This window comes from Coregonus clupeaformis, chromosome 14 (assembly GCF_020615455.1).
Source record: "Coregonus clupeaformis isolate EN_2021a chromosome 14, ASM2061545v1, whole genome shotgun sequence".
NCBI classification, from domain to species: domain Eukaryota; kingdom Metazoa; phylum Chordata; class Actinopteri; order Salmoniformes; family Salmonidae; genus Coregonus; species Coregonus clupeaformis.
The window spans coordinates 43823644-43836717 of record NC_059205.1 but is presented as its reverse complement, the minus strand read 5'-3'; the positions used below and the strand labels follow the sequence as shown (position 1 = coordinate 43836717).

The 13074-nt window shown below is 46.0% G+C and overlaps 1 protein-coding gene across 3 annotated transcripts in view; it reads left to right on the top strand.

The window, feature by feature from the left end:
* Positions 1 to 13074, top strand: part of LOC121580862 (ephrin type-B receptor 1) — a 345283-nt gene that overhangs the window by 230104 nt on the left and 102105 nt on the right. For 2 of the 3 annotated variants that reach the window (XM_041895971.1, XM_041895970.1), the window contains exon 5: positions 1276 to 1611. The exons of the other annotated variant lie outside the window; for it this stretch is intronic. In XM_041895971.1, coding sequence (XP_041751905.1) covers positions 1276 to 1611 — 336 coding nt within the window. The remainder of the gene's footprint in view (positions 1 to 1275; positions 1612 to 13074) is intronic. 3 annotated transcript variants of the gene reach the window in all.

Below are 13074 nucleotides of genomic sequence, written 5' to 3'. Positions count from 1 at the left end.
GCCGATCCGTCACCTCTGTGTGTTCCACTGCTTTGTCCCAATACCCCAGTGCTATCCCATGTGGCTTAGTAGAAACAATGATTAATTGTGGCTGTGTTGACAGAAGCAACTGCCTGCCCTCACCCATCCACCATGGGAAACACAAGGGCCATGTCCTAATATGCTTATATGGCTTCATTCACTTGTTTCCCTTATTTTCAACTGCCTGCCCTCATCCCCTCGAAGATTGGAACCTCAAGGGCTGTGTTCTAATACCCTTATATGGCTTCCTTCACTTCTATCTGTTATCTTTTAACCCGGATATGCTCAGACAATACATTTCACACCTTTTTGTGTAGCCCATGTGCTTGGATGAGTAACATTTATTAACTTTAAAAAAGTATATAATTTGCTGTAACACTAATACTGTATGCAAAACAATAAACTTTGATTTGATTTGAAAGAACTGGATAGACTTCACATTGATTTATAAAAGACCTCAACCCCTTGATTGCGGATTAGTATAGTATAGCTAGTAGCTATAGTACTGCAGTCTCCCTCTCCTTATAGCCCCAGCCCCATTCGCTGGAGTGATGGTCTATAATTTGCATATAGAATAGCATTGGCATGTCCGGGAACATTCTTTAAGTGGTGAAAACGCTTCCATCAACAGAGCCGGACTCTAATCACATTCCACTAATCACAGTTTATCCAAGCCTTTCCTGCCCTCTGGGTGGATATGGAATATGCCCAGTTTTCCTCTCCTTGGCAAGTCAGACTCAATCATGTCTGAAACGCTTGTGCCTGATTCACACCATAGGGCTGACCTGTACTGTGCTGGCTCTGATGTTTTCCTTTCACATTGCCCTCTCCAGCATGGTTACATCAGTTATGGTGGATGTGTAACCAGGCCAGCCAAGTACAGCTCGGCTTGGGTCGGTTCTGTTTGGCTCAGTAGTGTGAAAAAAGGTATTGCCTTGTCTATCCTACAAGAGGTCCATGATTTGTGTCAGCTTGCTACTGTTTGTTCTTTTTATAAATCAGATACAGATATATCGTACAAACTAGAGTAATGTCCTTTAGTAACCTTTACATGAAAGCTACCTCTTGGCCAGGTCTCTCTTGTAAATGAGATTCTTTGAGATCTCAATGGGATCTCCTGGTTAAATAAAGGTTGAATAGAGTACTGACAACCTTCTCATTGTGTTTGTCAATCTCAAGGCCTGTTGGCAATTCACTGAGATGTCAATGAGAAAACCTGGTTAAATAAAGGTTCCTCTCTGTGTCTGTTTGTAGGCGTTCCCTCGGGCCCGCGGAACGTGATCTCCGTCGTGAACGAGACTTCGGTGATCCTGGAGTGGCACACGCCCAGGGAGACGGGCGGTCGTGAGGATGTGGTCTACAACATCGTGTGTAAGAAGTGTCGTGCGGACCGCCGTACCTGCTCGCACTGTGACGACAACGTGGAGTTTGTGCCTCGGCAGCTGGGCCTGACAGAGACCAGGGTGTTCATCAGTAACCTGTGGGCTCACACGCTCTACAGCTTCGAGATACAGGCTGTAAATGGGGTCACCAACAAGAGCCCCTACCCTGCCCAACACGTGTCTATAGACATCACCACCAACCAGGCTGGTAAGAGAATAGTGTGGGTGTGAGGGTTATAGTTAGGGGAGTGTGTGGAGGGGATGGGAAAGATGATGATGATGATGATGATGATGGTGATGATGATCATCATCTGCAGCAGCAACATTTTGATCACCTGTATACATTGTTGGTGTTTTCTGTTGTACCTGTGTCTCCTATATGGTTTTCATATTTTATTCCACATTGCTCAGCACTGATAAACACAGCATATTCTCTGTATTTCTGACTCCTGCCCCGCTGCTTCTCCTATCACAATCTGTGCAGGAGAGATGTCATTGTGCTGTACCGTGAATAATGACTTTAAGGTTGAAGTGAGGGGTGCAGCTTACTCCAGCTATACGAGAACTTACAAAGTGAAATATTGAAACGGTCTCTCTTCTCTCGTTTCATCACCCTCTTTTCTCGTATCAAAGCAGAGGCCTGCTAGATTATTGAGTGTGTTGGGGGTTGGGGGATTTCTCCCTTTGAAACATGGTGAAGTTAAAACCCTAAACCGAAGACATGGCATATTAGGATCTGTGGCGAGACCAGCATATCCATCCCTCTGCCCTATTTCTGCAGCCAGTTTTATTTACACATCAAACCCTGTGATACGAAAAAATAAAAGAGAAAATGCTGGTTTGCATTTTGCTCTGTTCCAAAAGAGAACATTCAAGAAATGCTTTCTTCTTAAAGGCCCAATGTAGCCATTTTTATCTCAATATCAAATCATTTCTGGGTAACAATGAAGTACCTTACTGTGATTGCTTTAAATAAAAATTGTCAAAAATGAACAAAAATAGCTTCTAAGCAAGAGCAATGTCTGAAGCAATAATTTTGCTGGGACTGTCTGACTGGGGAGGGGAAAACTGAAAACGAGCTGTTATTGGCAGAGAGGTTTGGAGCTCTCTTTCTTATTGGTCTATTAAGTAATTAGGCCAAAACTCCATCCCACCAAAACAGGCTGAAAATTCAGGTTGTCTTTTCAAACAGCTCTTAGACTAAAAGGGTATTATCATAATTTTCATAATTTTATAGTATTATTCCTTTTAATTTTTTATTTTTTTTACAGTATTATTCAAACAACATAGTGTGGAAATATATATAAAACACAGCAAAATCACGTTTTGGACTACACTGGGCCTTTAAGCATCGGTAGAAAGTAAATAAATCTGACTTTGGCAAAATGCACACGTTTTTTATATAACGTATTTTCTACTCAATCTTCTGAAGGTTGAGACAGCATTGAAGCAGCGGCATGGCTTGTCAGAGGTCTTTGCTGTTTGCAGTCTTCTTTTTTTAATGACGCTTTCTTTTCGAAACCTACAAAACATAACTTATTTAATCCTGGGTGAAATACCTACGTAAATAGGTTTGTTTTTATAGGGCTGAACAGGGCCCGTATTCACAAATCACCTCAGAGAGTAGGAGTGGGATCTAGGATCAGGTCCCTCCTCTTATTCATTATGATTTAAAAGCAAAACTGATCCGAGATCAGCACTTCTTTTCTTAGATCCTTTGTGATTACAGGCCCAGGCCAGTTTCTCTGCCATTCGCTGTGTATTGGCAACAGTGCTGTAGCTCTTACAGAACAGGCAGTGAGACAAGAAGGGGTCTGTGTTTAGTACTACATAATGACCATGCAGACATCTCCTCTGTCCAAGACATTAGCCCACGATTAGGGTAGCCTGAACCAAGCCAGAGAGTTGGACGGCCGCCTCCTCATCTCCCTCTCTCTCTTTTTTTTCTCACACCCGAAGACTCTCTCTCTCTTCCCAACCCCCTTGCTTTCTTTTTTCTCTCTCCAGTTCTCTTGCGTCCCTCTCTCCCTCCCTCCCTCGCTCTCTCTGGTGACAGAATATAAATTCAGCCACTGGAAATTACAGCTTTGGGATATTTTCTCTGCCTGGTCCTTTTCCTTCAGTGTTCTTCATGCTCCTGTGGAGTTCCATCATGTACATAGTGGCACTTATCAACGAACCTCGAGCACAAACTATTGACCAAGTGGAAAATGTAAATGAGACGCATTACATTTATCTGTGTTTGCTAGTATGAGAGGGACCTCAAGAGTGTCTGTCCATTACATGGAGTGTAGTGGTGCATTGCAGATACGCTGTTTCGAGTGGTCATTTTGTCAGTCCATGCCATATTACAGTTTTCAGTTTGTACAATAACTTTTCTGGGACTTTTCTGTGTTATAAATATTGAACAACTTCTGGTACTTACTACTCTACTAACTGCATGGTTGAAAGCAGAACTTTGGCGCTATGGAAATGTGAAACTGTACCTCAGATTGCAGCCCAAATAAATGCTTCACAGAGTTCAAGTAACAGACACATCTCAACATCAACTGTTCAGAGGAGACTGCGTGAATCAGGCCTTCATGGTCGAATTGCTGCAAAGAAACCACTACTAAAGGACACCCTTGGCTTGGGCCAAGACACACGAGCAATGAACATTAGACCGGTGGAAATCTGTCCTTTGGTCTGGAGTCCAAATTTGAGATTTTTGGTTCCCACCGCCGTGTCTTTGTGAGACGCAGAGGTGGTGAACGGATGATCTCTGCATGTATGGTTCCCACCGTGAAGCATGGAGGAGGAGGTGTGATGGTGTGGGGGTGCTTTGCTGGTGACACTGTCAGTGATTTATTTAGAATTGAAGGCAGACTTAACCAGCATGGCTACCACAGCATTCTGCAGCGATACACCATCCCATCTGGTTTGCGCTTAGTGGGACTATAATTTGTTTTTCGACAGGACAATGATCCAACACACCTCCAGGCTGTGTAAGGGCTATTTGACCAAGAAGGAGCATGATGGAGTACTGCATCAGATGATATGGTTTGGGATGAGTTGGACCGCAGAGTGAAGGAAAAGCAGCCAACAAGTGCTCAGCATATGTGGGAACTCCTTCAAGACTGTTGGAAAAGCATTGCAACATTTGATTACAACAACATCCAAGAGTACACCATTTCTCTTAGAATGCAAAAGAGAGCGGAGAAGGGAGCGGTCTCTTTTTCTCTCTCTCTCTCTCTCTCTCTCTCTCTTTTTCTCTCCACCTCTCGCTCTCTCTCGCTCTCACCCTCTCTCTCACGCTCTCTCTCTCTCTCTCTCTCTCTCTCTCTCTCTCTCTCTCTCTCTCTCTCTCTCTCTCACCTTCTCTCTCTCTCTCTCACCCCCCCTCTCTCTCTCTCTCTCTCTCTCTCTCTCTCTCGCTCATGGCCCTTTGAGTTGTCATGGCTGACAGTGAAATGAGATAGGGAAATGAGAAAGGTAAATAAATAGCTCTGATTATCAGGGTGGCCTAATGGCTTCTGACTGTCCCGTTTGACAGGAGAAATAGGCCGTACTTGACAGATAGATGTAAGGAAGAATTGTGCGAGCTCTTCTCTGTGTAAAGAGGTCACTGGCTGTAATCGGGTCTGCCCATGCCCAGCCCTAGGAGACTCTTTGTGGCGCTGCTGCTTCTGACAGGAGGGTTTTCATAGGCAGGCAGGAGGCTAGACCACTGGGCCGGACGTGGTTAGTGGCTCTCTGGGAGGAGACAGAAGGAGGGATCGGAGGATAATATGGGGAGAAAACTTTGTGAGGAGGGCAGTGTAAGAGTGTAAGTCTGGGGAAAGTTATTCTTAGCCACACTTATCTGTGCAAACTGGACTGAACACCCAAACAGTTCAAAGGACACAAACATATCTGCAATATGTTAATGCTCTAAAGTGCTCATTGTATTTTACATGGAATACTGTAGGATTGATGGCGAGATAGAGGAGAGATAGAGGAGAGATAGAGGAGAGACAGAGGAGAGATAGAGGAGAGATAGGGGAGAGATAGAGGAGAGATAGCGGAGAAGATGAGAGAGTGATACAACGTAAGTGTTAGAGGGTGAGATGAGAGATATGTAGAAGAGAGAAGGAGAGAGAGAGAGTTAGACGGAAGGAGGATAGCGGGGGAGAGATTGGTAGAGGAGAGGCAGTCAGCAGCAATGTGGTGCAGTGTGGATCAGTGCAGAGGCCATTAAAGAGGCCATTAAACTGTCCTAGATACCTGTGTGTGATGGCCTGATCAATATCAAGATTTAGGAGCTCATTCACAGCCTGCCCCTGCCCTGCCCTGTGCTGTACACACACACACACACACACACATACACACACAGCTCAGGTTATTTACACCTTCTCTCTACACAGGTTTAGTCATCTTAATCTCTGTATAGTCAAAAGCACAATCTCCCATTTTATGTTTTTTTCAGGAACATTATGCTTTAATTTACTTAGGAGCACAGTGTACAGACCTAAGGGTTGTGTGGTGAATTTTAAACATCTACTGTATTAAGGTTAAGGGTTATTTCAGTCAAGGACCGGATGAAAGCGTAATGTAAAAAAACTCCAGAAAACGTAGGAAATGTTCTCTGATGTAACACAATGTCCTCAACAGCATCCATCTCTCCCTCCATCCCTCCTCCCCTCCTTCCCTCCATCCAAGACACTTAACCCACATGAACAGCTGAATGACATCACTCAGAGAGGGACTTTTCTTCCACCTTTTACTGCTTTGCACTGCCTTTATCTTTTTCTCCTGACTGGCACAACGTTGTATCCTAGATTGCGTGCCAACTGCCAAACCAGTCTCCGACCTGAGAACCCTCTGTATCTAAACACTCCTCCTCCCAGTCCACACCACTGAAACTGTTTTTAGAAGTAGTCCCAAAATTCCCACAGAAATGCAAACATCTCTATCTCTTCCATCCTGCAGCCTTCTTCGGGCATGTGAAAACCAGCGAAACCCAGCAAGTTCACAAAAACAGTCTGCGGCTCAGCGGGATTCTAGATACAGTCCTCCCAGATGCAGTCAGGCCCAAATCCAAACAACAAAATATATCAAAGGGATTTGAGCCTCTGACGTTACTTAAACCAGAGGGATGTGAGGGGAACCACGCCAAGGCCCGTTTGGATCCCTACTCATTATGTTTTATGTTTACGCGCTTTGAGTGCATTGAGTCTTTCCATGTGTTGGTGTACACGGGTTGTTTTAGAGTAGGAACAGATGAAGAGACACAGCCATAGTTGATGAGGTGCAGGCTAACTGGGAGAAAAGATGTGCGCTCTATATGACTCCCTTGTATTTATTGAGTAGCTCGTTCATTTGCTCGTTCCTTTTGTTTGTGAGTCCATTGCTTAGTTAATTCATCCATTCAGTCAGTCAGTATATCAGTCAGTCAGACAGTCAATAAAAAAGTTTAGTGTCATAGAGTTTTCAACTTTCTTCATAATTTTTACATGGGCTGTTGCTTTTCTCACTGCCTCAATTCACAGCACTTGACTGACTATATGAGAACATAGAGAAGCTGCATGTCAAACCATTTCATCCTCCTCTACTCCTCTCCAGGGCTGGTTGAAGGTGCCATTTTGTTTCATTTGATGCCAGTTTCTCATAAATGTTGTAACTTGTCCCTTGAACCCAGAAACTGGCAGCTAGCTGGAGGCAATCGAAGGAGAATGGCTCTGAATGATACTGAGCTCCTTAAACCTCAAGATGTCTTTATCTAGTGTCTGAAGTACAACAGAGAAAAAGGAATCATGTAAACCAAAAGACAAGCTTGCCTTCCTTCATTATTTTCATTACAGTCCTCGCCACTAAATCTCTCCTCTGGCTACAGTACAATATGTTATTGTGAGAAGGTTCTAAGCAAACCCACCACACTATCAAAGATAATCCCATGTTCTAGTTAACTCCAGAACCACCAGGACATGACACATTCTAGGACGCGCCAAGAATGCCTGTTTTACGTCTGCAGTTCAAGAGTGGTGGCGCTACTGGCATCACTGGAGTGATTTGAAAAATGGTTAATTGGTTCCCTGACAGAAACGCAGAGAGAGAGAGAGAGAGAGAGAGAGAGAGAGAGAGAGAGAGGATACTTTTTTGACTTTTTGTCTTTCTTTAATGGTACATCCTCATTTAATTAAAACCTCACCCCACCCCCCACCCCCTAAAATAAAACAAACAAATTACCAATATCCCCTGTACTGCATACTCACCTTTTCCTCTACCCCATGTTACAAAAACAACACCACACATCACAATAACTCAAACCTCACAAACTCTACAACCGTATATCCAGACCATCTTCCTCAGCTATACAGACAGCCCCCCCAACACACCATATTTCTTGAAACATCTCCACACCTTTTATCATTTTATAAAACTCAAATTCCACCCTAAGGCGCGCAGAGACCATCCCATTAAATAATAGTAAAGGGTCTGTTATCTCTCCACCTTTGACCCTGTTCCTCCTTGTTATCCAAATAGCTAACTTTGACTGAGCAAACAGAAAATTCAACAACACACATTTTTCCTTTTCCTTATTTGAATACCTGTACCCCATTATAAACATCCCGACAGTAAAACCCACCCCCAACCTCTCACACAGACATTCCAACTGAGACATTAAAGGCATTAACCTGGCGCACACAGAAAACACATGAATCACAGTTTCACTCATGACACAAAAAGTACATCCCTGTCTGACTCCCGGTTCAACTCGTGCTAACCAGCTGTTATTGGCCAGGGCTCCATGTAAAACCCTCCACTGGAGGTCCCCTGACCTCTTTGGTACTGGGAGTTTGTAGAGCCCCCTCCATCTAAAACCCACCATACTCTCCGCCCCACATGCCCCCTGCCACTGATGTGCCTTCACTCCTGTTAGGCTCCTAATGTTCCTTACCTTAATGCAGAGGTTGTAGAGGCCCCCTTGCCAGTCCCCAGTCTCTGCCGTCACGTGCAGTGGCGGAAACATTGGTGGCCCCTCCCCCTTTGGCTGCTCAAACACTCCCCTTACCGGCTCAGACAGTGCCTCCTGGACTTCCCCCAGGAATCTCTCCAGCAGCCTAAGAGACGTTAGTCCTGTTTGTTTTGCTAGGACTTCTGGGGTTTTCCATCCATCCTCTCCCAGCAGTCGCAGGTCACCCAGCCTTAGTAATCCCGCTGCCATCAGTTGCCTCTTCAGGGTGGCTGACTGAACCGATCTCAAAAGGATGACTGGGTTGTGGAACATAGGCTCCTCCCACACCCACAGCCCAGGCTCCACACCCCCTTCTCGTGTGGGCCTTAGTAGCTGCCAGGCCCTCAGCACCACAGAGTAAAAATCAGAGAGTCCTGCTGTACTCAGCCCCTCCAGCCTCATGAGGAATAGCTGCCGGTCCAACCCTAATCCCCCAGCTCTCCTCAGCAGCGCGCATGCTGGTTCCCTCCATCCGACATCAGTATGGTACAGCAGTCTCTGTGCCGCCTTTAGTCGGAATGCAGCCACCCTGCTCTCCAGTTCCACCAGGCCCTGTCCTCCTTCATTTACGGACATATACAACACTGCCGACCTCAGCCAGTGATGGCCCGACCAGAAGAAATCCACCAGCTTGCGTTGCAGGTCTGCGAGCAGCCCGGCGGGGGGGTTGAGGACAGCCAGTTTATGCCACAGGGAAGATGCCACCAGGTTGTTGATTATCAGCACCCTCACTCTACAGTGGGGAGAACAAGTATTTGATACACTGCCGATTTTGCAGGTTTTCCTACTTACAAAGCATGTAGAGGTCTGTAATTTTTACAATAGGTACACTTCAACTGAAAGTGAAAATCCAGAAAATCACATTGTATGATTTTTAAGTAATTCATTTGCATTTTATTGCATGACATAAGTATTTGATCACCTACCAACCAGTAAGAATTCCGGCTCTCACAGACCTGTTAGTTTTTCTTTAAGAAGCCCTCCTGTTCTCCACTCATTACCTGTATTAACTGCACCTGTTTGAACTCGTTACCTGTATAAAAGACACCTGTCCACACATTCAATCAAACAGACTCCAACCTCTCCGCAATGGCCAAGACCAGAGAGCTGTGTAAGGACATCAGGGATAAAATTGTAGACCTGCACAAGGCTGGGATGGGCTACAGGACAATAGGCAAGCAGCTTGGTGAGAAGGCAACAACTGTTGGTGCAATTATTAGAAAATGGAAGAAGTTCAAGATGATGGTCAATCACCCTCGGTCTGGGGCTCCATGCAAGATCTCACCTCGTGGGGCATGAATGATCATGAGGAAGGTGAGGGATCAGCCCAGAACTACACGGCAGGACCTGGTCAATGACCTGAAGAGAGCTGGGACCACAGTCTCAAGAAAACCATTAGTAACACACTAGGCTGTCATGGATTAAAATCCCGCAGCGCACACAAGGTCCCCCTGCTCAAGCCAGCGCATGTCCAGGCCTGTCTGAAGTTTGCCAATGACCATCTGGATGATCCAGAGGAGGAATGGGAGAAGGTCATGTGGTCTGATGAGACAACAATAGAGCTTTTTGGTGTAAACTCCACTCGCCGTGTTTGGAGGAAGAAGAAGGATGAGTACAACCCCAAGAACACCATCCCAACCGTGAAGCATGGAGGTGGAAACATCATTCTTTGGGGATGCTTTTCTGAAAAGGGGACAGGACGACTGCACCGTATTGAGGGGAGGATGGATGGGGCCATGTATCGTGAGATCTTGGCCAACAACCTCCTTCCCTCAGTAAGAGCATTGAAGATGGGTCGTGGCTGGGTCTTCCAGCATGACAACGATCCGAAACACACAGCCAGGGCAACTAAGGAGTGGCTCCGTAAGAAGCATCTCAAAGTCCTGGAGTGGCCTAGCCAGTCTCCAGACCTGAACCCAATAGAACATCTTTGGTGGGAGCTGAAAGTCCGTATTGCCCAGCGACAGCCCCGAAACCTGAAGGACCTGGAGAAGGTCTGTATGGAGGAGTGGGCCAAAATCCCTGCTGCAGTGTGTGCAAACCTGGTCAAGACCTACAGGAAACGTATGATCTCTGTAATTGCAAACAAAGGTTTCTGTACCAAATATTAAGTTCTGCTTTTCTGATGTATCAAATACTTATGTCATGCAATAAAATGCAAATTAATTACTTAAAAATCATACAATGTGCTTTTCTGGATTTTTGTTTTAGATTCCGTCTCTCACAGTTGAAGTGTACCTATGATAAAAATTACAGACCTCTACATGCTTTGTAAGTAGGAAAACCTGAAAATCGGCAGTGTATCAAATACTTGTTCTCCCCACTGTATATGACACTTGGGACAGGAGCCACCTCCACCTGGCCAGTCTTGACACCACTGCCTGTGACAGCCCCTCCCAGTTCTTCCTGACCCACTTCTCCGAGCCCAGGTACACCCCCAATATTTTAAGCCCTTCACAACCCCACTGCAACCCCCCTGGAAGCAGAGGAGGGGCCCTATCCCCCTATGCCCCACATAACAGAGCTTTGCTCTTTCCCCAGTTTACCTTAGCTGACGAAGCTCCCTCGTACACCTTCAGACTATTCTCTAGTGTCTGCATATCCTGACCATCCCTGACCATCACAGAAACGTCATCTGCATACGCTGACACTGCTATGCCTGTCCAGCACACTCCCTTCAGTCTCCTGCGTAGCAGGCCCAAAAAAGGCTCAATGGCTAGTGTATATAACTGCCCTGATAGAGGGCATCCTTGTCTAATGCACCGCCTCACCCAGACTGGCCTACTGAGCCCCCCTCCCACCTTAACCATACATGATGCCCCAGCATACAACATCTTCACATAGGCCAAAAACCTTTCCCCAAACCCAAACACAGACATCACATTAAACAGATAGTCATGGTCCACTCTATCAAAAGCCTTCTCTTGATCTCTCGACAAGTCCAACATGTCCCTGATTAAGAACAAGTTGTCCGTGATTAAGCGTCCTGGTATGCAATATGTCTGGTCCTTGTGTACTATAGAGTCCAGATGGGACTTTAGTCTGTTAGCGAGGACCTTGGCAAATATCTTGTAGTCTGCACAGAGCAATGCCAAAGGCCTCCAGTTCTTAAGTTCACACAAGTCTCCTTTTTTGGGCAGGAGAGTCAGAACCGCCCGCCGGCAGCTCATCGGCAACTCTCCTACCCCGACGCATTCACGCAACACGCAAAAGAAGTCCAGTCCAATTATTCCCCAGAATTTTTTATAAAACTCCACTGGGAGTCCATCGACCCCCGGTGCACAGCCGGGGGACATCTGGATTACGGCCTCTGCCAATTCATGGGACAACAGGGGAATGTCCATTTCATCCCTTTGTACCAGAGAGAGCTTAGGGAGTTCGGCAAACAAAACCTGAGCAGATATAAGATCACACAGTTCTGCCTTATACAATTCAGTATAAAACTCCACAGTCCGCTCCCGCATCTCCCCCACCACAGAGGTCACCCGCCCATCCGAAAGTCGTAGACAATGCATACCCTTGGCTTCACCGCTCTGTCTTTCCAAACCAAAGAAGAAGGAGCTGGGAGCATCCATCTCCTTGAGCATGGAGAACCTAGCTCTTACAAGTGCTCCCTTTGCTTTAACCTGGAAAAAACTGCCCAGGTCCCTACGTAGTTCAGCTAGATTAGCCTGGAGGCCTACATTGCCTTGCCCCACCAGCTCTACCTCCATCTCACTAATACTACGTTCGAGTTCCCCCAATACTCTCCTAGCCTCTGAGGATGACAGAGCTGTATACTGTTGGCAGAAAAGCCGAATTTGGACTTTTCCCACATCACACCATTGACTCAGAGACTCATACTCCTCTCTTCGCTGCCCCCACCTTTCCCAAAAAGTCCGGAAACCTGAGCAAAAAGTGGCATCTTGTAAGAGCTTTACATTAAACTTCCAATAGGATGCCTGCCGAGACCCTGGTGAAATAGACAGCCGAGCCATGGTTATGTGATGATCCGAAAAACCCACCGGGAGAATGGTAGCGCCCAACAGCCTATTGCTCTGATTCCTGGACATGTACAATCGATCAAGCCGGGCTGCACTCACCCTAGCCCCAAAGACCTTCACCCATGTATACTGTCTTGTGTTGGGATGTCTAGTTCTCCAAACATCAACTAGGTCAAATTGATTAATAATGTCCCTTAACACCCCCACTGAGCCTGAATGAGGCTCCTCCCCATTTCTGTCTTTCGTCAAATCCATCATACAGTTCCAGTCCCCGCCGACCACCAGCGTCTCCTCAGGCGCTACCTGTGAAAGTTCCTTTCTAAGACACCCAAATAGAAGCCCCCTCTCTCTCCCTGTGTTGGGCGCATACACATTTATAAAGACAAAACCCCTGTTGTTAATTTCTGCCTTTACTACAAGCAGTCTACCTGTACACACCTCTTTTGAGGAGCACATTTTTACAGACAGACCCGGTACAAAAAGGACTGCCACCCCTGCACTAACATTTGTCCCATGGCTCAGCACACTTGCCCCTTTCCACCAGAGCCCCCAATCAACTTCATTCACCACATCGCTATAAGTCTCCTGCAGAAACAACACTTCTCCTTTTTTTTGTTTTACATATTCACCCAACACACTCCTCTTTCCCGCATCTCTGGCGCCATTAATATTAAGCGAGCCTACCTAAAGAGTCTCCATAAGAAGTGGGAGAAAA